The 24,387-nt window shown below is 48.0% G+C and overlaps 1 protein-coding gene across 1 annotated transcript in view; it reads right to left on the reverse strand.

The window, feature by feature from the left end:
• Positions 1-216: 216 nt before the first annotated feature.
• The window catches only part of LOC119841420 (zinc finger protein 383-like), a 39,494-nt gene continuing 15,323 nt past the window's right edge, over positions 217-24,387 (reverse strand). Inside the window, exons 4-5 of the mRNA XM_043495355.1 lie at positions 3,914-4,027; positions 217-1,471 (exon numbers count right to left, since the gene is read on the reverse strand). Coding sequence (XP_043351290.1) covers positions 597-1,471; positions 3,914-4,027 — 989 coding nt within the window. The 3' untranslated portion in view covers positions 217-596. The remainder of the gene's footprint in view (positions 1,472-3,913; positions 4,028-24,387) is intronic.

Raw genomic sequence — 24,387 nt, forward strand, 5'->3', positions numbered from 1 at the left:
ACTTATCACAGGGGAGATTGGGGCATGATTCCCTGATGGGAAAGCTGCAATTCTGACACTAAGGGTATGTATACATTGCAATTAAAATGGATGTCTGGCTTAGGCCAGCTGACTTGGGGTTACAGGGCTTGTCTGGAATGGTGGCTGAACATCCAAAATATTTAAATAAATGGTATTCTATTATTAACAGCGTGATTAAAAATGCAATTTTTTTTTAATTTCACAATTAAGTGCAATTAATTTTATTAGATTCAAAGCCCTAGTTTTTAATATCAGGATAGTGAACTCAAGCTAGCTAACTCCATGGAAAATCCTAGTAGAGTCAAGGTCCAGGTAAATTTAACCTCCATGTACCTAGTTGAAGTTACTCCTACTTACCCCATCTGAGGTTGACGGACATTCCTATTGGAGAGACACACACCTCCATGACATAGCACAAAGGAGTTGATAAAAAGTGTGAGATTCATCCCAAGGAAAGGTGAGCTGCAAAAGGGAAAAGCAGACAACTTGGGTGGAGGAGTTGAGAGACCACAAATGCTGCTTTAAAGTTCAGTATGTGGAAATTAACAAATGGAAAACAAAATCTTTTCTTAGCCCTAGACAATGTTTTTATGGTCTTTAACTCCCTTGCAGATTCTCTGATGACAAATAAGGGCTGAGCTCTGACGGAAGAATTTCCCACACTTGGAGCATTCATAGGGTCTCTCTCCTGTGTGTATCCTCTGATGTCTAATAAGGTGTGAGCGCCGAGTGAAAGTTTTCCCACACTGGCAGCATTCATAGGGCCTCTCCCCTTTGTGGATTCTCTGATGCTTAATAAGGGTTGAGCACCGAGTGAAGGTTTTCCCACACTTACAGCATTCATGAGGTCGCTCCCCTTTGTGGATTCTCTGATGTCTAATAAGATGAGAGCTGTGAGTGAAGGTTTTCCCACAGTCACAACATTCATAGGGTTTCTCCCCTGTGTGGATCCTCTGATGTTGAATAAGGTTTGAGCGCTCAGTGAAGGTTTTCCCACACTTACAGCATCCATAGGGTTTCTCTCCTGTGTGGATCCGCTGATGATTATTAAGGGTTGAGATCCGAGCAAAGGTTTTCCCACACTCACAGCATTCATAGGGTCGCTCCCCTGTGTGGATTTTCTGATGTCTAATAAGGTGCGAGCGCCTACTGAACTTTTTCCCACACTCAACACATGTGTTATTTCTCTCTCTCATGGGGATTCTCTGCTGGGCCGTAGTTTCCTTGAGACGTTTGTGAGTTCCCCGATAATAACCAGACTGACCAACTTTCTGTGTTGGCTGATTTCCCTGCCATGTCTCTGGAATGTGCTGACTCTCACAGGCTTTTCCCTGATCACAACTCCTGGATACAATCCCTTTGCATCTTTGCAATAATGCACCATGTGAGTCCACTTCCTCATCTTCCTGCTGAGGATTCTGCTCCATGGTCTCACTCCCTAATCCAGCACCTGCAGGGACAGAGAAAGAAAAACCATCAGAAACAGGAATGGAAAAGGGGAGAACTGGAAGAACACCTGGAGATGGGGAAGGGAAAAAAAAATCAGGGACTAAATTTCCCCAAACTCTTCCTCAAAGGGGAGAGAGGAAGAGATGAATTCTTCATCCAGTCCCCACCCAAATACTCAGAGAAGGGAGTGCAGGGAGGGAGCTACTGCCAGGAATTAGTGAGAATGGATAGGAAGTAGGGCTGTCAATTCACTGCAGTTAAGTCAAGTGATTAATGCAAAACAAATTAACTATATTGAAAAAAAACAAAAAAAAAGTCATGATTAATGGCAGTTTTAATCCTGTGGCTAAAAATAATAGAATACCAATTGAAAATTATAAATATGTTTGGATTTTTTTTCTACATTTTCAAATATATTGATTTCAATTACAATACAGAAAACGAAGTGTACAGTGTTCATGTCACATTATTTTTTAATATATTTGAACTGTAATAAAGAACAAAAAAATAGTGTGATGTGAATTGAAAAATACAAGTACTGTAGAAAAGTGCACCTTACAAATGTAGAATTGTGTGTTTATTTTACCTAACTGCATTCAAAACCAAAATAATGTAAAACCTTAGAACCTATAAGTCCACTCAGTTCTACCTCTTGTTCAGCCAACCGCTAAGACAAACAAGTTTGTTCACGTTTATAGGAAATAATGCTGCCCGCTTCTTATTAACAATGTCACCTGAAAGTGAGAATAGGCATTCACACTTTGTTCACACTTGTGTTTTAACTGGCGTTGCAAGGTGTGATAGGTTGTCATCCCCAGGGTGCAGTCTGGAGCTGTGGGAATCGCTTTGCCCCTGTAACCATTAAGCTGGGCTGGTCTCTCTCACACTGCTCTGCTGATGATTCAGCCAGCCTCTCCAGGCCCTGTTATCGCCCAGCATGACAGCAGGTGGTGCCACACACTCAACTGAGCTACCTGAATACTTTACCTAAGCCACTCAAGGACAGACAGAAGACAACAGCCAATTCCCCAGCATTGCACCCTTGCTGGAGTATAAATGAAGTATTATACTGTCTTGCACTGCACAGGGATCAATAAAATGCAAGCTCATCAATATAGGTCACTTTCCCCTTGATGTGGGAAAGATATGCAACAGCCTTTGTTTACAGAGCTGAGATTTTTCCAGACACTTCACTTAAAACACATTAGGTAAGGTAAGACAAACAAGTTTATTTGCTATAGAAAGATAGATTTTAAGTGAGTATGTGTGACAGCAAACAAATCAAAGCATATTAAACAAAAATGCAAATTAAGCCTAATGTACCAGATAGATAGGATGCAAATTAGCAATTTCTCACCCTGACTGATGATACAAGCAGGCTTACAGATTCTTAAGGCACAGACTGCAATTGCTGTGCAGCATGGGTTCCCCCTTCCCCATTTCAAGTCCTTTGTCTTTCAGAGCTTTTTTCAGTTGTTGAGTTCTGGGGGAGTGAAGACCAGTCATAATGTCACTCCCTACCTTATATAGTCACTTCATATGTCGGGAATCCTTTGTTTCAAGCTAAATTCCCAGCCCAGTTTGTGGAAAAATACAGGTAACAAAATGAAGTTCAACTGTCATGTGGTTTGGTCACATGCCCTTGCATGTCTTGCTAAGTCATAGCAGTCATTACTCATAGGCTGGCTGAAACATTCACAGGAAGGCTAAGTTATTCCATGGACCATCCTATTCGCTGATGTGCCATCAGCACTGTCTAGTTTCTTCACTGTTGTACCTGAAAAGCTAGTTGTGGATGTTACTCGGAGTAAGCACATTTGAAATACAGATACATAGTCAGTATTCATAACTCCAGATACAAAACTGATACATGCATACAAATAGGATATTCATATTCAGAAAAACATAACTTTTCCATAGACACCTCAGAAGACACATCTTGTACCAGATACATCATAATTATGTCACAATCATATCCTAATTATACCACTATGATGAATATGGGGTGCAGTGTCACACAAGGTATTTATGTGCCAGAGATGCAAAACATTCATATGTCCCTTCAGGTTTTGACTTTTTATCTTTTTTACCGTAATAAAAATATGAAGTGAGCAACTGTACACACTGTATTCTGTGTTATCATTGAAATAAAAAAGCAGGAAAATGTACAAAAACATCCAATTATTTATAATAAATTTAAATTGGTATTCTATTATTGTTTAAGTGTGATTAAAACAATTAATTGCAACTTTTTTTTAATCCCGCGCTTCATTGAAATTATTTTTTTTAATCCTTTGATAGCCCAAGTAGGAAGTCATGAGCAATATCTGCTTTAAGGATATGACACCTGCTGGGGACAATCCTGAACCCAGAGATCTCACAAGGTCTTTGTTGGGAATCCCAGCAGTTTCCTTCAGGCACTAACAGTTTAACAACCCCTCACCTGTGCAGATGCCTCTCAGGATCTCTTTTTTCTCTGAGCCCTGAAGATCTGGGGACAACGGCTCTTCCCCTTGTTCCAGCAGGGAGGTCACATCAGGTTTGGAAACTGGAAACCCTGCTCAGGGGAAAGAAGACAAAGAAGATCAAGTGAATTAATGGGACTTATGTCACACACACAAACTGTTATTTCAATCCCAGCCCATTTTAAATCTGTAAAATCTTGGAGTCAGCTCCCCAGATGCTCAAAAGTGCAGGACACTCTTCTTATGAGGGATGTAACTGATCCCATATCTACTGGGAATGCACATAGCCAGACATTCATGATCAAAGGGACTCCTAAAACACAGAGCAGCTAACTCCATGTCCCAGAAAGGGAAGACTCTAGACAGAGGGGAAGTCCCCTGGACCTGCTTCTTACTGACAGAGGCAGGCCCACAGACAGTGCAGGAGGGGGAAAGGCATGAGGCCTGACAGCTGAGGGAGGGGGCACTCGAAGAGACGAGGAAGGGCACAGAGAGGCAGCTTGCCCTGCCAATCACTATGACTCTCTACACACCTTCCTCTAGCTGCTCTCACCCTTCCATACCTCTTAGGACCCGAGGAGAAACCATCACTTGTTTTTTCTCCTCCCCTCTCACTGCCCACAGCACTCCTTGCTACCAGTTTCCCCACATTTCCTGCTCCCCAACCATTTCCACCCCATCATCCCAATGTCTCAATTGTTCCTTGGTCCTGATTCCCCAAGAGCTGCTACAAGAATGTGTCCCTTTGCTCCCTCCCATTGCTAGCACCCCTATTTCCTGGGGCACCCACTACCCAGCACCCATGCTCCCTTTTCTCTAACCAGCACCAACCCTTCCAGATCCTTGAGTTCCAGTTCTTCCAGCCCTCCACAGCATCCTACCTAACTCCTTATAGCAGCTGTTCCATGGCATCCCAACCCCTTACCACTGCTCTCAGCCCTCCAGGCTCACAAGAGCGCTTTGCCCCAAACCTTCCCAGGCCCGGCTTTCTAACACGATCCCTCCGACTGCCCAGAACCTCCCCATTATTATTTTATTATTTCCTATTACTGTAGCACCTAGTAGCGCTAGTCATGGACCAGGATCCAATTCTGATGGACATTCTACAAACAGAGAACAAAAAACTGTCTCTGCCCCAAAGATCTGACAATCTAGGAATAAAACAAGGGACAGATGGATACACACAGACACGGGTGGCAATTTCCTGGACCATCCTTAGTAAATTAAGTCAAACCTTACTGAATAAATTTCAGTATCGTAGGAGTTCATTGCGTTAACAATATGGGTGCGCCCTTATTACTGTGGGATGGTCTGTAACATTTCCAGGCAGAAGACATGGTTAACATGAACCCTAGGAAGTGTTATGAGCTTCAAAGGACCCTTTGAAATAATGTCCTAGACAAGTAAAGTGGGATACCTAGGAAATCCTTGAGGGGAGGGGAAGGCAACTTCTCACCTTCACATCAAACCTATGGAAGCTGCACCCTCAGGAAGACAAGTTCAGAGGCCCAAACTGGAGAAAAGGGTGACTTACAGATGCATGGGCATGCTTGTTCTGAACTAACAACTGGTACCTTGTGACCACAAAAAAACTCCTGGTGAGGTTTGAAGGTCTATTCATCTGCCTGAGCCATTGATGGGGTTAGGGTGATCTCTGGTAAGCTTTTTAGCATGTGTATAGGTTCTTTTATTATTTTTAATATATTCTCTCTGTAATGACTTTGCCTTGAGAATCACTGTTTGCTGGGAAAGGGCTGTATGATAATGTATCTAGGGGTAGTTATGCTGTTCATAGACTCTGAGGAAGGAAGGCAAAGCAGGCCTGCTGAGAAAGAGGATCTGCCTTAGTGGGGAATTCACACTGTAGGCAGGGAGCAGTGCAGCCTGGAGATACAACAGTTAGTAGGCAGAGAGATGTGGGTTTCTACCCAAGAGAGGCACCAGCTGAGCAGCCTGAGAGTGGGTGCCCTTGCTGGACCACAGAGGAGAAATACACGTGCAATGGCCCTGAATTGTGAAAGTGGAAGCACAAGGAAACAGTAAGACATTTGCCATCCTGATAGCGATCTTAGCACACAACCTGCCAAACCATTGTCATGTGTTTCTAGGCTTCATAGAACAAGGGAGTTGTACGGAGGGATGGGAAGGAGGATAACCAGGTAGGCCTGGGGATGTTTATGAGGAGTTCCTCCAAAGAGCAAGGAGCAGCATGTGAGAAAGCCCAGAACCACAGAAATGTAAGGGTGGAAGGGAGCTCAAGAAGTCATCAAGTCCAGCCCCCTGGTCTATGACGGGGTTGTTACAGATTTGAGGGGTGCATGTACCCCAGAACATAATCAAGCCAACTGCAAACATAATATGTACATTCAGCCACCCTGAAGTAATGAAATATAACACCACGTTGTTAAGGGTTAATTTGGAGACAAGAGCAAGGTCATATCTAGCTGGCAATTTCTGCTAATCAGAATGGCAGGAGGGGACAGACAAGTAAATAACTGAGACTGAAAATCTTGGTGGTTGGAAAACCTTGAATCTAGACATCTCTGATGTTAGAAGTTTATTGAAAGTTAGGAAAAATAATGAACCAGTAGGGGGTCATTATGACCTATGTGTTTTGTAGAAGTTAGTTATAAAAGACTAGACAATAAAGTGTATTTTGGAGCAATCCTCTTAAGTCATCTTGAGAGATGTTTTTCACAGAATCATAGAATATCAGGCTTGGAAGGAACCTCAGGAGGTCCAACCCCCTGCTCAAAGCAGGGCCAATCCTCAACTAAATCATCCCAGCCAGGGCTTTGTCAAGCCTGACCTTAAAAACTTCTAAGGAAGGAGATTCCACCACCTCCCTAGGTAACGCATTCTAGTGTTTTACCTCCCTCCTAGTGAAAAAGTTTTTCCTAATATCCAACCTAAACCTCCCCCACTGCAACTTGAGACCATTACTCCTTGTTCTGTCATCTGCCACATCTGAGAACAGTCTAGATCAATCCCTTTGGAACCCCCATTCAGGTAGTTGAAAGCAGCTATCAAATCCCCCCTCATTCTTCACTTCTCCAGACTAAACAATCCCAATTCCCTCAGCATCTCCTCATAAGTCATGTATTCCAGACCCCTAATTATTTTTGTTGCCCTCCACTGGACGTTCTCCAATTTTTCCACATCCTTCTTGTAGTGTGAGGCCCAAAACTGGACACAGTACTCCAGATGAGGCCTCACCAACGTTGAATAGAAGGGAATGATCACATCTCTCGATCTGCTGGCAATGCCCCTACTTATACAGCCCAAAATCCCATTGGCCTTCTTGGCAACAAGGGCACACTGTTGACTCATATCCAGCTTCTCATCCACTGTAACCCCTAGGTCCTTTTCTGCAGAACTGCTGCCTAGCCATTCGGTCCCTAGTCTGTTGCGGAGCATGGGATTCTTCAGTCCTAAGTGCAGGACTCTGCACTTGTCCTTGTTGAACCTCATCAGATTTTTTTGGCCCAATCCTCTAATTTGTCTAGGGCCCTCTGTATCCTATCCCTACTCTCCAGCATATCTACCTCTCCTCCCAGTTTAGTGTCATCTGCAAACTTGCTGAGGGTACAATCCACACCATCCTCCTGATCATTTATGAAAATACTGAACAAAACTGGCCAGAGGACCGACCCTTGGGGCACTCCACTTGATACCGGCTGCCAACTAGACATGGAGCCATTGATCACTACCCGTTAAGCCCGACAATCTAGCCAACTTTCTATCCACCTTATAGTCCATTCATTCAGCCCATACTTCTTTAACTTGCTGGCAAGAATGCTGTGGGAGACCGTGTCAAAGGCTTTGCTAAAGTCAAGGAACAACACGTCCACTGCTTTCCCCTCATCCACAGAGTCAGTTATCTCATCGTAGAAGGCAATTAGATTAGTCAGGCATGACTTGCCCTTGGTGAATCCATGCTGACTGTTCCTGATCACTTTCCTCTCCTCTAAGTGCTTCAGAATTGATTCCTTGAGGACCTGCTCTATGATTTTTCCAGGGACTGAGGTGAGGCTGACTGGCCTGTAGTTCCCAGGATCCTCCTTCTTCCCTTTTTTAAAGATGGGCACTACATTCACCTTTTTCCAGTCGTCCGGGACCTCCCCCGATCCCCATGAGTTTTCAAAGATAATGGCCAATGGCTCTGCAATCACATCCGCCGACTCCTTTAGCACTCTCGGATGCAGCACATCCGGCCCCATGGACTTGAGCTCATCCAGCTTTTCTAAATAGTCCCGAACCACTTCTTTCTCCACAGAGAGCTGGTCACAACCTCTCTATGCTATGCTGCCCAGTGCAGTAGTCTGGGAGCTGACCTTGTTCGTGAAGACAGAGGCAAAAAAAGCATTGAGTACATTAGCTTTTTTCACATCCTCTGTCACTAGGTTGCCTCCCTCATTCAGTAAGGGGCCCACACTTTCCTTGACTTTCTTCTTGTTGCTAACATACTTGAAGAAACCCTTCTTGTTACTCTTAACATCTCGTTAGCTGCACCTCCAGGTGTGATTTGGCCTTCCTGATTTCACTCCTGCATGCCCAAGCAATATTTTTATACTTTTCCCTGGTCATTTGTCCAATCTTTCACTGCTTGTAAGCTTCTTTTTTGTGTTTAAGATCAGCAAGGATTTCACTGTTAAGCCAAGCTGGTCGCCTGCCATATTTATTATTCTTTCTACACATCGGGATGGTTTGTCCCTGTAACCTCAATAAGGATTCTTTAAAATACAGCCAACTCTCCTGGACTCCTTTCCCCCTCATGTTATTCTCCCACTGGATCCTGCCCATCAGTTCCCTGAGGGAGTCAAAGTCTGCTTTTCTGAAGTCCAGGGTCCATATTCTGCTGCTCTCCTTTCTTCCCTGTGTCAGGATCCTGAACTCGACCATCTCCTGTTCACTACCTCCCAGGTTCCCATCCACTTTTGCTTCCCCTACTAATTCTTCCCGGTTTGTGAGCAGCAGGTCAAGAAGAACTCTGCCCCTAGTTGGTTCCTCCAGCACTTGCACCAGGAAATTGTCCCCTACACTTTCCAAAAACTTCCTGGATTGTCTGTGCACCGCTGTATTGTTCTCCCAGCAGATATCAGGGTGATTGAAGTCTCCCATGAGAACCAGGGACTGTGATCTAGTAACTTCCATGAGTTGCCGGAAGAAAGCCTCGTCCACCTCATCCCCCTGGTCCGGTGGTCTATAGCAGACTCCCACCACGACATCACCCTTGTTGCTCACACTTCTAAACTTAATCCAGAGACACTCAGGTTTTTCTGCAGTTTCATACTTGAGCTCTGAGCAGTCATACTGCTCCCTTACATACAATGCAACTCCCCCACATTTTCTGCCCTGCCTGTCCTTCCTAAACAGTTTATATCCATCCATGACAGTACTCCGGTCATATGAGTTATCCCACCAAGTCTCTGTTATTCCAATTACAACATAATTCCTTGACTGTGCCAGGACTTCCAGTTCTCCCTGCTTGTTTCCCAGGCTCCTTGCATTTGTGTATAGGCACCTGAGATAACTTGCTGATCGTCCCTCTTTTTCAGTATGAGGCAGGAGCCCTCCCCTCTCATGCACTCCTGCTCGTGCTTCCTTCCGGTATCCCACTTCCCCACTTACCTCAGAGATTTGGTCTCCTTCCCCGGGTCAACCTAGTTTAAAGCCCTCCTTACTAGGTTAGCCAGCCTGCTTCCAAAGATGCTCTTCCCTCTCTTCGTTAGGTGGAGCCCGTCTCTGCCTAGCACTCCTCCTTTTCCTGATACCCTTTCTCCCCAGTGGGTGAGCAACTGCCCATTGTGAATTTGCTGTTAATTACTCAATACTGTTCTAGATGTTAGGTAAATATCTGGGACGTTCTAAACCTATTGTTTATGTCTGTGTGTCCTTAAATCTAATAAACTGCAGTGTTAGACAAGAACATGCTTACTTGCATTTAATTCTTGATCAGACAGAATTGCTGCGTTCCTATTGATTTATTACTGACACCATGTAGAGTGAAATAGTTAAGTTGCCCCTGCTGTGGGATAAAGCCTCGATAACAACAGGACCACGTAAACCTAGACCATCCCTCACAGGTATTTGTGAAACCTGCTTTTTAAAACTTCCAACAATGGGGATCCACAACTTCACTTGGAAGCCTATTCCACAGCATAACTATCCTTATAGATTTAGGTTAGACATTAGGAAAAAGTTTCAATCCCCATTACTGCATAGTAAGCTCATTAAGGACCTGGCTGAAGAGACAGGAGAAGTAGTAATGGGTTTGAATTGCAGCAAGGGAGATTTAGGTTAGACATTAGTAAAAACTTCCCCACTAAGAGCAGTTAAGCAGTGGACCAAATTACCTCAGCACAGATGAATGAACTAGATGACCTTCAAGGTCTCTTCCAGTCCCTCGTTACTATTAGGGCTGTTGATTAATCACCGTTAATTTATGTGATTAAGTCAAAAAATTGTGACTAAAATAATAATGTTTAATGGCAGTTTTAATCACACAGTTAAAGAACAGAATACCAATTGAAATTTTTGTTAAATATTTTGATGTCTTTCTACATTTTCAAATACATTGATTTCAATTACAACACAGAATACAAAGTGTACAGTGTTCACTTTATATTACAATTATTTGCACTGAAAAAAGGATAAACAAAAGTAGTAATATTTTTAATTCACTTTATACAAGTACTGTAGTGCAATCTCTTTATCGCGGAAGTGCAAATTACAAATATAGATTCTTTTTATTACGTAATAGCACTCAAAAAGAAAACAAAGTAAAACTTTAGAGCCTACGAGTCCACTCAGTCCTACTTCTTGTTCAGCCAATTGCTAAGAAAAACAAGTTTGTTTACATTTATGGGAGATATTACTGCTCGCTTCTTATTTACAATGTCACCTGAAAGTGAGAACCGGCATTTTTGGCAGTTTTGTAGCCGGCATTGCAAGGTATTTATGTGCCAGATATGCTAAACATTCGCATGCCCTTTCAAGCTTTGGCCGTCATTCCAGAGGACATGCTTCCATACTGATGATGCTCATTAAAAAAAAACATTAATTAAATTTGTGACTGTATTCTTCAGGGGAGAACTGTATGTGTTCTGCTCTGTTTTAACCACATTCTGCCATATATTTCATGTTATAGCAGTCTTGGATTATGACCCAGCACATGTTCGTTTTAAGAACATTTTCACTGGAGATTTGACAAAACACAAAGAAGGTACTGTGACAGGGTCAGGCCAGATGGCTACAGGGGAGTGATCCTGTTGGTATCAAGGAGGTGAGTGGGCTTCTGCCCACCCACTACTAAAAGACCTCCCCCCAACCTAAGGAGAGGATCCACAAGTCCGGGATTCCAAATAAGTGAAGGAATAAGGAATAAGGGAGACGACTAATGAGATAACAGGAATGGGAGTGAGGTCACAGGGCTAAATGAAGGGAACCTGATGGGGACACCGAGCAGAGAACCCTGGACAGCGCCCACTGCTCCTTGAAGGCATCCAGGGAGCCAGCAGACGCCGTCCAGAGGAACTCTGCCCAGATGCATGAATGGACTGAGGAACGGAAATAGGTCCCACAGTTGCAGGAAATCCTATCGGCCAACCTCCTCTCCCTGGTTTTGTAGATGGCCATTTTGGCCAGGGCTAGGAGAAGGTTGTCAAGGAGGTCTCGTGACTTTGTGGAGCCACAGATAGGGAATGCAGAGATGAACAGATGAGGGGAAAAGTGTAGCCAGAAACATAACAAAATATCTAGGAGGAGCCGGAATGGGGGCTGCAACCTGGCGCACTCCAAGTAAACGTGCACCAGGGTCTCCCTCACACCACAAAAGGGGCAGGTGGTCCGGGACAGGGTAAATCGTGCCAAATACATGCCTGTGCTCATGGCCCCGTGAAGGAGCTGCCAACTGATGGGCCTGGGAACCAGGGTAGAGTATAGGCTGGCCCACCAAGGTTCCTCACCTTCTAAAGGTGGCAGGAGGTCCCACCACTTTGTGTCGGGGCGAGACATGAGGGTGAGGAAGTGAAGGGTGTGGAGCACGAACGTGTATAGATGTTTCCTTGGTGCAGTCTGGAAACAAACCGGCTGCAAGTCATGCAGCCAGCTCACAGTGAAGGGGCGAGGGGGGGCAGTTGAGTCCATGGGGCTGGGGTCCAATGAAAAGGTCCAGAGGGCCTGGGGTGGAGGGTGGATGGGGCATGCCCTCTCGCAGGACCTGGTTGAGGTAGGCCTCAGCAGTGGGCGGTAAAGCGGCCCTCACCTCCTGAAGTACGCGCCAGGGAGTATGAGATCTGGAGAGCCCCATGCACCAAGTGAGCATTAGGGGATCTAGCCAGTCTCCCTGGTCATAATCTAGGAGGTCTCCAACTCTGGGGACTTCTGTCAGGACCAACCTCTGGCGCATCCAGGGGGACTCTGCCACCTGCATACAGAGCTGGGGGTTGTGTAGCAGGGGCTCCGCGAGGAGGAGATCTGCCCCCTCGGTGGCTGCCACAGACCTGGTCACTGAGAAGAGTTTCCAGGCTCAGAGGAGATCCTGGTAGAAGACCGGCAGCCTGGAGAGGTCTCGCGGAAGACCTCTCAGATGGAGATAAAGGAGCTCCGGTCATATCGGAGCCCGTGGAAACAGTGCAGGAAGGTTTGGGCCAGTACTCTCCACACCAGAATACCTGCACCATAAAGGAGCCTCTGCAGAGCCTGGAGACAGAAGTCATGGACCTGAGTGCATAGGCACTTCAGGCCTTGCCATCCCTCCTCCAGGGACAGATGGAGGACCCCTGCAGAGACCCAGTGCACTCCTGGCCAAAATAACTCCAGAATCGATGTCTGGAGGTTGGCCAGGAAGCCCGGGGATGGGACTAGGGTGTTGAGCCAGTACCAGAGCATGGACAGGACTAGCTGATTAAGCACGAGTGCCCTCCCTCGAAGGGAGAGGCACCGGAGTAGTCCTATCCATTTCCGGAGTCGCTCTATCACCCTGCCCTCTAAACCATGCCAGTTCTCTGGCAGAGACGGATGTGTGGCAGAAAAGTAAATGCCCAGATAAAGCAGCAGACCCGGGTTCAAGATGGCCTGAAGCACGGGTGGGAGGGAGCTCGCCTGCCATCCGTCCCCGACCACCAGACCAGAGCTCTTGACCCAGTTGATCTGGGCTGCCAAGTAGACTGCCTGGCAAGCCTCCACCCACTCCAAGTCGCCCAGGTCCTGGACCATGAGGAGCACGTCGGCAGCGTACGCCAACAGGACCAGCCAGAGCTCCGGCTCTCGCAGCACCAACCCCTTCAACCTCCGATGGAGGAGACAGAAGAAGGGCTCGATCGTCAGAGAGTACAGCTGGCCTGAGAGGGGGCACCCTGCCATACTCTCCACCTGAAACTGACCGGCTCGGTCAAGGTCCAGTTGAGCCTGACCAGACACTCTGCAGAGGCATGCAGCACCTGGAGAAAGCCCACAAACTGGGGTCCGAAGCCTAACACTTGCAAAGTGCCCAGGAGATATCTGTGGTCCACCCTGTCAAATGCCTTCTCCTGATCCTGGGACAGGAGGGCGAATGACAGATCATCCCTACACTCAAGCTCCAAGAGATCCTGGACCAGATACAGGTCATCAAAGATGGTATGGCCCAGGACCAGCAGACCCCAGCTGCAGCGAGATGGTCTTCGCTATGACTTTGTAGTCTGCTGAGGAGCGAGATGGGATGCCAATTCCGTAAGTCGTGGAGATCCCTTCTTCAGCAATAAGGTGAGCATGGCTCACCTGCATGAGAGAGAGAGAACCCCGCTCTGCAAGGACTTGGCCCAGACGGTGACTAGGTCCAGACCGAGGATGTCCCAGAACACGTGGTAGCCATGGTCAGCCCGTCCATGCCTGGAAATTTATTGGTGGGCATGCGGCAGAAGGCTTCTGAGAACTCAGCCAGAGTGAGAGGCAGCTCTAGCCGGTCTTGGTCGCCTGTGCTGACCCTCGGGAGCCCATCCCAGAGCACTCTGCAAGCATTAGGATCAGTCGGATCCGGGGAGAAAAGGCCTGCATAGAAGGATCTGGCCTTTCCGCACATCTCTGCCGCATCCGTGAGGGGGGTGCTGTCCTCTACCAGAAGGCAAGTGACATGCTTTTTGGCCCCCTTCTTTTCTCCAAGGTGTAGAAGAAGTGGGAGCCATGATCCATCTCCCAAAGGAGGCAGATGCGGGATTCAACAAAGGCACTGTGAGCCCAATGGTCTTCGAGGGCCTGGAGCTCCTCCTGCTTCTCCCATCACACTCCACAGAGGGATGGATCCTCGGGGCTGGCAGCCAGATGCCTCTCCAGCTCTAAGACCTCCCATTCCAACTGCTCTATGGCTGCATCCCTCTGTCAGCTGGCGCCGCGGGTGTAGTCGCAGCAGAAGAGCAGGGTGTGCACCTTCCCCATATCCCGCCACCGCCGCGCAGAGGGAAAAGCCTGCTTGTGCCCTTGCCAGGCCAGCCAGAACTCCCGGAAGGATGCCACGAAGCCCACATCCTCCAACAAGCTGTTGTTGAAATGCCAATAGGCCAGCCCTAGCCTCTCCGCGCAGAGAGAGGCTGTCACGGTGGCTAGCTGGTGATCCGAAAACAGGGCCGGCCGGATGCTGGAGGAGTGGGCCCATGAAAGTTGGAAGCATGACAAGTAGATGCGGTCCAACCGGGAGCAGTGCAACTGATGGGCTTCCACCCGGACAAAGGTGAACGTCAAGACGTCGTCCGGGTGGTGGTCGCGCCAGACATCCACCAAGGAGTGATGGTTGACGATCTCCTGGAGGACATCCACGACGGCCGGTCACAGCTCAGTCCCCGAGCAGTCCCCCTCCTTGAGGGTGCTGTTAGACTCCCTGCCCAGGACCTTGTGGCCCGAAGGATTGGGTGAAAATCCCCCCCATCACTGGAGAGCGAGCTGCACCTTGTTGTGGGAGCCACAGACATCTTCAAGAAACTCCCGCAGCTCTTCTCTCAGTGTATGGGGAACCCCCAGCCTTCCTCCGGAGGGGCTCCTGGCACAGCCCCAGGGCCCACCAACATGGGTAGGCAAGGGGTGGACTCCTGACATGGCACCTGATAGGTTGGTGCCACATGGCCCACCTCAGACCCCGGCTCAATGGGGGGGCAGCAGAGCGAAGATAGCAGCCCCCAGCGGGTCGGGACAGGGTAACATGAAGGCCGCTCCCTGGGGGCCATCCTCTGGGAAAGGAAATGAGACGGCCGTAGGGGCGGCAAAGGCATCACGGGAAGTGGAGGGGATAGGGACAGGGTTGGCATCAGGGGCAGGGCAGGGGTCAGGAATGAGTCGGAGAGAGGGGCAGAGGCTGGATCCTGGGCCCCAGTAGTTGGGACACTGGGAGGTGGCTCCTCTCGGTCAGGCTCAGGGGTCTGGGGGGTGTGAAGGGGGTCCCCAGTGATGCCGGACTCAGGCTTTGTGGCGGGTGTGACAGCCGCGGCATCACGAGGTGGATGATCTTTGGTGGGGCCCCCGACCGGGAAGGAGGTTGGTTGCCCTGCACCAATGAGGGATGCCCCTGGTGACTTCGGTCCCGGCTGCGAGGCACTGGCCGTTGCCTCAGTAGGCTTGGCGGCTGTCAGTAGGATGACACCTGCGGCTGGGCAGATGGAAGAATCCAGGGGACCCTCGGAGTTGGGAGCGGAAGCAGCGGTTCAGGGGAAAGAGCATGGGGAAAGGGGGGCCGGGGTGAGGTTGCCCAGATCAAGGCCTGCTGGCAGAGGATCGTCCTTCTCCTGGGTGACCAGGGTCAGACCCAGGGCCTTGATGTCCTCGTAGATGGAAGGGAGATTGCCTTCCACCACCCCAGAGTTCTCCCTGCCAGCGCCCGAAGCGACACTTGCCTTGGGGCTCCAGAAGTTAAGGGGGCAGGAGGGGCTCCATCGGGAGCCTCCGTGGGAAGGGACTCCAGTGGAAGAGTGGCACTTCTCCCCAGTGCTACCACATCTTCCCCAGCCGGCACCGGAGGATGGAATACACTGTGGGCAAAGAGGAAGGCTTGGCATCGGTGCCCCCCTTTCTGGTCTTCTGGGGGGCCTCTGCATCTGATGGAAGAAGTGGAGCTCGAGCCTTCTGCTTGCCCCGCTTCCCCTGTACTAGGGACCAGCCCTCCCCGGCATCATCAAGGGGCTGGCTAACAGGGGTCGGGTCAGGGAGCTAATGGTGAGGCAGCACAAGAGAGGAAAGATTCCCCCTGGGGTGGGTCCTCTCCTATGCCTGCTGGTATCCCCACTGCACCCTCTTCCACAGGCCCCTCCAGACTGCAGGCAGCAGAGGTGGGGCTCTCCTGGTCATCTGGGCATACTGGGGGAGGAGCCCCTTGGGCCTGAGTGGGAGCAGTGGTGGGCTGGGAAGGAGGAGGGGTGGCTCCAGGCAGCCGGGGCACTGGCGATGACATGGCCAGTGCCCTGCCAGGGCTCGGGGGTCCTGGACACTCCTCCATGCCGGACCAAGGAGCAGTCCCTCTGAATGTGCCCCATCGCCCAGCAGAGGTAGCACTGGGCCTCCCCCATTGAATAATGCACCTGGTAGCAGGCCCCCTAGTAGGGGACCAGGAAAGACCCCTCGAGCGCCACTCCGTCATGCGCCAGCAGTTGAAGCTGCACCTGCCTGTGGAACGTGAGGACATGATGGAGGGCGGGGTCTTTGCAGCCCAGAGGGAGAGGGCTAACAATGGAGATCGGTTTCCCAGGGTAGAGAGAGCTGGTAACAGGGCGGCATTGGAAAGGAAGGGAAGGACAGAGGTCAGGACTATTCAGATGCCCAGGTCCTCTAACGGCTGTAGGGGGATGAACACTCCCCCCATCCAGCGCCAGGCCCTTTTCCACCACCTCCTGGGCGGCGGCCTCTGATGCTGGGAAGATGACGACCTTTCAGTACATTTTGGAGGCTGCCACAATGGCTGTGGACCCCACTACCATCGCCAATGCCCGCACGTAGATTTCTACGTGGGGTGATGTGGGCACCAGGAGGCAACAGACACCGTGCTTTCTGGTCAAGGTGGGGAAGGGGCCCCGGCCGCTAAAGATGGTAGCAGAGGTGGTGGTCAGAGATGACATGGGGGGGGCTGCCACCACCTGGGTGTATGCCCTGGGGGCAAGGGGGGGGCACCCACAGAGCTGGTGGAGGGAACAGCGGGGAGGGACACCACGGCTGGTGGTGGGGCCACGGCAGTGGGGGCAGCCCCTGCCATGGAGGGCCTGGTCCTTTTGGTGGGGCCCTTACCCTTCTTTTTGCCCTGGCCCTTCCTGCCGGCTGGGGGGGGCTCCCCTAAGAGTCAGAGGGAGCGAGGGATGTGGCAGCAGCGGAGGTCATCCTGTTGCCTTCCGCTGCCCCAGTGGGGGCGATAGCAGGAGGTTCGGCAGCTGAGATAGAGGCTAAGGAGGTTACGGGGGGGCAGGCGGTAGCTGGGTCTGCTGAAGGGGCCCCACCCGCCATAATGAGCGGTGAGGGAGGGGAAGGGAGTAGAAAAAACACAAGAGGGAAGAGGGGTAAGGGGAAGCAGGTCAACCACTCTTCCACACTAGGCTGCAGGCAGGGGAGGAGGGTGCTGGAAGGGGAGGGCTGGATGCAGGGGGGGCTATCAAGGACTTGGGGGGGAGGGGTATCAGTCACCAACTCGGAATGGGATTCCGGCTCCTCTAACTGTACTGGGGATGGGGGAATATAACAGCATGGGGGGGTGCAGTGAGATAGGGGTCAAACTCAAACAGGGGAGGGGCATAGGAGGGGGCATGGGCGCATGAAGGGAGGGGCTAATCACTGCAAGGGTGGGAGACAACCAGGCTGGGAATTGGGCAGAGAAACCAAGGGGCTAGCTTCAGGACTGGGGCAGGGCAAAAAAAAGGCTGCAGAGGGAAAAGGGCGGGCCGTCAAACAAACTGGAGCTAGCAGGGGGTTGGGGCAAAAAAAAAAGGGGGGGGGAGCAAACAGCTGCAAGGGGAGAGGGGGAGACTACTGCAGGGATAGGGTGAGTAGTCCGGGGGGGGGCATGTGTGCCTGTAAAAAAGAAAGAGTCTGTTTAGGCTGGCTATTGCTTCTGGCCCAAATGGTGGAAGTAGGGTGTGGCAAGCCAAGCAAGCAGCTGAGTCCCAGAGGCAGGAACCGAGACAGATGGTAAGCAGCCAGAGGGGAGGGGCACAGTGGGGGAGGGGGCAGTGGTGATGGCAGGGGTTGGGGGGGGATACAGATGGACCAGGGACAGGCTCCACACCACACCCCCAAAGTCCCCACAAACACAGTCAAAACCCCTACCACAAAAGCACAGTTTAAAAGTTACTCAATCCTTGATGGCCCCCTCCACAGTGGTCTGCAGAGTCTCTGCCTGCTTCCCCAAGAGCAGGAGATCCTCTTCATCTTCCTCCTCTAGGGTCCAGCAGCCCCCAGGCAGCAGCAACTCCAGGTAGCAGTCCGTTGGACAGGCAGGCAGAAAGGACCCTTGACATGTGGTGGTGGGGTCTACAGCAGTAACAATGGCTGGGGCAGGGGTCCCTTACTCCCCGCCTCATAAATTCATAGATACTAAGGTCAGAAGGGACCATTCTGATCATCTAGTCCGACCTCCTGCACAGCGCAGGCCACAGAATGTCACCCACCCATTCCTATGAAAAACCTCACCCATGTCTGAGCTATTGAAGTCCTTAAATCATGGTTCAAAACTTCAAGGAGCAGAGAAGCCTCCCTCCAGTCAACCATGCCACATGCTACAGAGGAAGGCAAAAAAACCTCCAGGGCCTCTCCAATCTGCCCTGGAGGAAAATTCCTTCCCGACCCCAAATATGGCAATCAGCTAAACCCTGAGCACATGGGCAAGATTCACCAGCCAGATACCCAGGAAAGAATTTTCTATAGTAAATCAGATCCCATCCATCTAATATCCCTCCAGGGAGCGGGCCAGCAGGTCCCCACAAGGGACTGCAGCAGGAGCAGCAACAGAAGGTTTTTGGGGGGGGGGTTCCACCAACCAGCCAGCAACCAGGTAGCAGAGAATGGGTGGTGGTGTCTGGCCCAGCCAGGGGAGCAGCTGGAGCATCAGCTGCAGCAGTGAGAGCTCAGGGACTAGCAGCACCAGGAGCAACAGCCTTCTCCCTCCAGGCCCAAAGTCTACAGGAGAGTGATAGAAGGCAGGTATATTAGCCCCAGATTAAGCAGGTCCATTTTCTCCAAGTAAGAAAATGGGCTGTTCCAGAACAATCAGGAAGTTGCTAGAATCAATTAGGAGAGGCAGGCTAATCAGGGCACCTGGTTTAAAAAGGACCTCACTTCAGTTAGTGAGGTGCGTGCGAGGAGCTGGGAGCAAGAGGCGCACAAGGAGCTGAGAGTGGGAATGTGTACTGCTGTAGGACAGAGGAGTACAAGTGTCATCAGGAGGAAGATCCTGCAGCAAGGACAAAGAACATATTCGGAGGAGGCCATGGGGAAATAGCCCAGTGAGTTGTAGCTGTCATGCAGCTGTTACAGGAAACACTGTAGATAGCTGTGATCCACGGGGCTCTGGGCTGGAACCCGGAGTAGAGGGCAGACCGGGTTCCCCCCCAACTTCCTATTTGATACAAGAGAAGTTGACCTGGACTGTGGGTCCCACCAGAGGGGAAGGTCCCTGGCCTGTCCCGACCCACTAAGTGAACCAACAGAGACTGCAGGGATTGTTCTGCTCCCTTTCCCCATGCTGGCCAGTGACGAGGTTAGCCGAGTGAATGGCACGTTTGAGCCACTAGCAAAAGTGGACAAACTGAGGGATGCCATGAATCTCTGAGGCGAGCAAATCCGCCAATAAGCGCAGGACCCACCAAGGCAGAAGAGGAACTTTGTCACAGTACCAATGTGAGATTTCTAAAGATAACTACAGCACTTGACCCAAGGTTTAAGGATCTGAAGTGCCTTCCAAAATCTGAGAGGGATGATATGTGTAGCATGCTTTCAGAAGTCTTAAAAGAGCAACACTCCAATGTGGAAACTACAGAACCCGAACCACCAAAAAAAGAAAATCAACCTTCTGCCAGGAGCATCTTACTCAGATAATGAAAATGAACATGCGTTGGTCCTGTCATAAATATAAAGGGAAGGGTAAACACCTTTAAAATCCCTCCTGCCAGAGGAAAAACCCTTTCACCTGTAAAGGGTTAAGAAGCTAGGATAACCTCGCTGGCACCTGACCACAATGACCAACGAGGAGATAAGATACTTTCAAAGCTGTGTGGGGGGGAACAAAGACTCACTCTGTCTGTGTGATGCTTTTGCCGGGGACAGAACAGGAATAGAGTCTTAGAACTTAGTAAGTAATCTAGCTAGATATGCATTAGATTCTGTTTAAATGGCTGAGAAAATAAGCTGTGCTGAATGGAATGGATATTCCTGTTTGTGTCTTTTTGTAACTTAAGGTTTTACCTAGAGGGTTTCTCTATGTTTTGAATCTAATTACCCTATAAGGTATTTACCATCCTGATTTTACGGAGGTGATTCTTTTCCTTTTTTTCTATTAAAATTCTTCTTTTAAGAACCTGATTGCTTTTTCATTGTTCTTAAGATCCAAGGGTTTGGGTCTGTGGTCACATATGCAAATTGGTGAGGATTTTTATCAAGCCTTCCCCAGGAAAGGGGGTGTAGGGTTTGGGGAGGATTTTGCGGGGGGCAGGGAAAAGGCGTTTCCAAGTGGGCTCTTTCCCAGTTATATATCTGTTAGACGCTTGGAGGTGGCAGCAATAAAGTCCAAGGGAAAAAGGAAAATAGTTTGTACCTTGGGGAAGTTTTAACCTAAGCTGGTAAAAATAAGCTTAGGAGGTTTTCATGCAGGTCCCCACATCTGTGCCCTAGAGTTCAGAGTGGGGAAGGAACCTTGACAGGTCCACACTGCTTTGGATAGTTATTGAGCAGAACCTGTCTTCAGCGTGGACGCATGTCCTCTGGAATGGTTGCCGAAGCATGAAGGGACATATGAATCTTCAGCACTTCTGGCATGTAAATATGTTGCAATGCTGGCTACAACAGTGCCATGCAAATGCCTGTTCTCACTGTCAGGTAACATTGTAAACAAGCAGCAAATGTAAACAAACATGTTTGTCTGAGCAATTGGCTGAACAAGAAGTAGGACTGAGGGGACTTGTAGGTCTAAAGTTTTTCATTGTTCTGTTTTTGAATGCAGTTATTTTTGTACATAGTTCTACATTTGTAAGTTCAACTTTTATGATGAAGATTGCATTACAGTCAATTAGGTGAATTGAAAAATACTATTTTTGTTTTTTACAGTGCAAATATTTGTAATAAAAATATAAAGTGAGCACTTTACACTTTGTATTCTGTCTTGTAATTTAAAATCAATATATTTTAAAATGTAGAAAACATCCAAAAATATTTAAATTGTTTAACAGAGCAATTAATTGTATGATTAATTGCCATTAATTTTTTTAATGGTAATTAATTTTTTTAATTGCTTGACAGACCTAGTTATTATGATTACTTATTCTACTAACTTCAGTGGACAAAGATCAATTGACCACTGTACTCTTAAGAATTGCCATTAATATATATGAAGACTATTTTCAGGTCCTCCTCAGTCTTCCTTCCTCAAGACTAAACATGCCAGGTTTTTTTTTAACCTTTCCATTTGTGTAAGGTTCTCTAAACCTTTCATCGTTTTTGTTGTTCTCCTTTGGATTATCTTGAATTTCTCCACATCATTCCTAAAGTATGGCACAAAAAATGGATATAGTACTCCAGCTGAGGCCTCACCAGTGTTGAGCAGAGTGGGACAATTACAGTGTGTTACAAATCAAATTACAGTTAGTAGACCCCAGAACACTATCCTTTTTTGCAGTTGCATCATATTGTTGACTCATATTCAGACTGTGATACACTATAAGACCTGGAGTACTTGTGGCACCTTAGAGACTAACAAATTTATTTGAGCATAAGCTTTCGTGAGCTACAGCTCACTTCATTGGATGCATTTAAGACCTACATCCTTTTCAGCAGTTCTACCACTTAACCAGTTATTCCCCATTTTGTAGCTGTGTATTTGATTTTTCCTTCCAAAATGAAACACTTCTCACTTGCCTTTATTGAAATTAATCTCGTTCATTCAGACCAATTCTCCAATTTGCAAAGGTAATTTTGAATTTTAATCTTGTCCACCAATGTGCTTGCAACCCCTCTCAGCTTGGTGTCATATGCAAACTTTAGAAGCATACTCTCAACTCCAATATCCAGGTCATTAACGAAAACATTGAATAGTACTAGACACAGAACTTATCCTTGTGGGACCCCACAAGATACACCCTTTAAGCTGAACAGTAAGCCATTGATAACCAGTTTAAAGACTGTACTGAAAGATTTCAGAGTAGCAGCCGTGTTAGTCTGTATTCGCAAAAAGAAAAGGAGTACTTGTGGCACCTTAGAGACTAACAAATTTATTAGAGCATAAGCTTTCGTGAGCTACAGCCTAGCTCACAAAAGCTTATGCTCTAATAAATTTGTTAGTCTCTAAGGTGCCACAAGTATTCCTTTTCTTTTTGTACTGAAAGAGTAGTTGTGATCTACCTAGATCATATTTTTCTAGTTTGCTTATGAGAATATCACATGGGGCTATGTCAAAGCCTTACTAAAATCAAGATGTATCAAATCTACTGCTTCCCCCCCCCCCATCCAGAGACTCACAAAGCAAAACCTCTAATTGTAACATATAAGTAATGTAATAGGCCCTCCACAAAAGTGTAACAGATAACCTGGACCCAATCTTCTTGGGCCCATTATTACAGGGGATTTGAAATACTACTTGAAATATATGTGGTATGTTTGTATGAGGGAAGGTGCAGGGCACTTATACTGCACAGGGGGCAGTGGGGCAAATGGAGCACCAACACATTTCATCTTTATGCCTGACCCTATCAGTAAATGTGCCACAATATGTCCTATGCTTTTCCAGGATACCTCGACAGGAGGATCCCAAAGAAAAAAAGGGGTGGAGTGTTAGTCCTGAAATAGGCAAACAAAACACAAAATTCTGTTTGAATTTTGAGGTCTTTAACATACAATTGTGTCTTATATCTTTGTTGACATATGTGAACAAGGAACAAGACACTGTGTGTTGCTTCCACCTACAGCCACATATGGTTTTTTAGTATAATGAAAAAGATAATAAAATTAAAGTGTTGCTAGATACGGTAGGAGTTTGGTATGTGAGTGTATAATTGACGGCTGCCCAACTCCTCTCCCATGACAAGGTCAAGCAACCAGTTGGGAGGGACAAGAGGCATTGGGGAGGGCAGGGTAACTATAAGACACACAAAAAGCCAAAGAAAAGGTAACCCTGACTGGTACATAACCTCCCTCCCTACCCTTCCCATGGAGTACAAAAGAGATGGTACCAAAGCCCTCAGACTCATAGATACTAAGGTCAGAAGGGACCATTCTGATCATCTAGTCTGACCTCCTGCACAGTGCAGGCCACAGAATCTCACCCACCCACTCCTATGAAAAACCTCACCCATGTCTGAGCTATTGAAATCCTTAAATCAAGATCCTTCAAAATGGGACTTGACCATAGATGGCCGGGACGGTGCCAAGGGCGTGCACTACAGGTATAATTAAGCCTACTAAGAAGGAGGGGGTAGGAAGGGGAAGGAAAAGCTCTTCTGGTGTACAGAACTATGGTTATGCTGCTTTTTAACCCCAATAAACATCGCATTGCCTGCACTTGTCACCCAGGCAGAAGGCCAGAGTCTAAAGAACCAAGAGGGGGAATGTAGGGGGTGGAGGGGAGCCCTAGCATAACCAATTCAAAGAACAAAGTTAGGTTGGCTTGGCATGATTTGTTCTTGACAAATCCATGCTGGCTATAACTTCTGACACTATTATTCTCTAGGTGCTTACATATATTGAAGTAGGAGTTGACTGGTCTTGACTTCATTAAGTCCTTTTTGTTCCTGTTTTTAAAGATACATACTAAAGATAAAAAGAAAAGGAGTACTTGTGGCACCTTAGAGACTAACAAATTTATTAGAGCATAAGCTTTCGTGAGCTACAGCTCACTTCATCGGATGCATTTGGTGGAAAAAATACTAAAGATACATGCCCTTCTCCGGGCTTCTGGGACCTCTTCTCTTCCCCAGGAGTATTTAGAGATAATTGCTAATGGTTCCAAGATTGCTTCAGCTAGTTTCTTAAGGATCCTAAAATGAATTTAAACAGGCCCTATGACTTGAATATATTCAACTTATCTAAATATTCTTTAACCTGTTCTTTCCCTATTTTGGCTCGTCTTCCTTCCCCTTCACAGTTAATATTGTGTTAAGTATCTGGTCAAAATTTACCCTTTTAGTAAAGACTGGAGTAAAATAGGCATTAAATAACTTATGACATCCAGAAAGCTCAGGTATTAGTTTTTGCACCCTCCTCTACACCATCCTTTGTCTTTCTCTAGCTTCTAATGTATTTATAG

This window comes from Dermochelys coriacea, chromosome 12 (assembly GCF_009764565.3).
Source record: "Dermochelys coriacea isolate rDerCor1 chromosome 12, rDerCor1.pri.v4, whole genome shotgun sequence".
Taxonomy (NCBI): Eukaryota; Metazoa; Chordata; order Testudines; family Dermochelyidae; genus Dermochelys; species Dermochelys coriacea.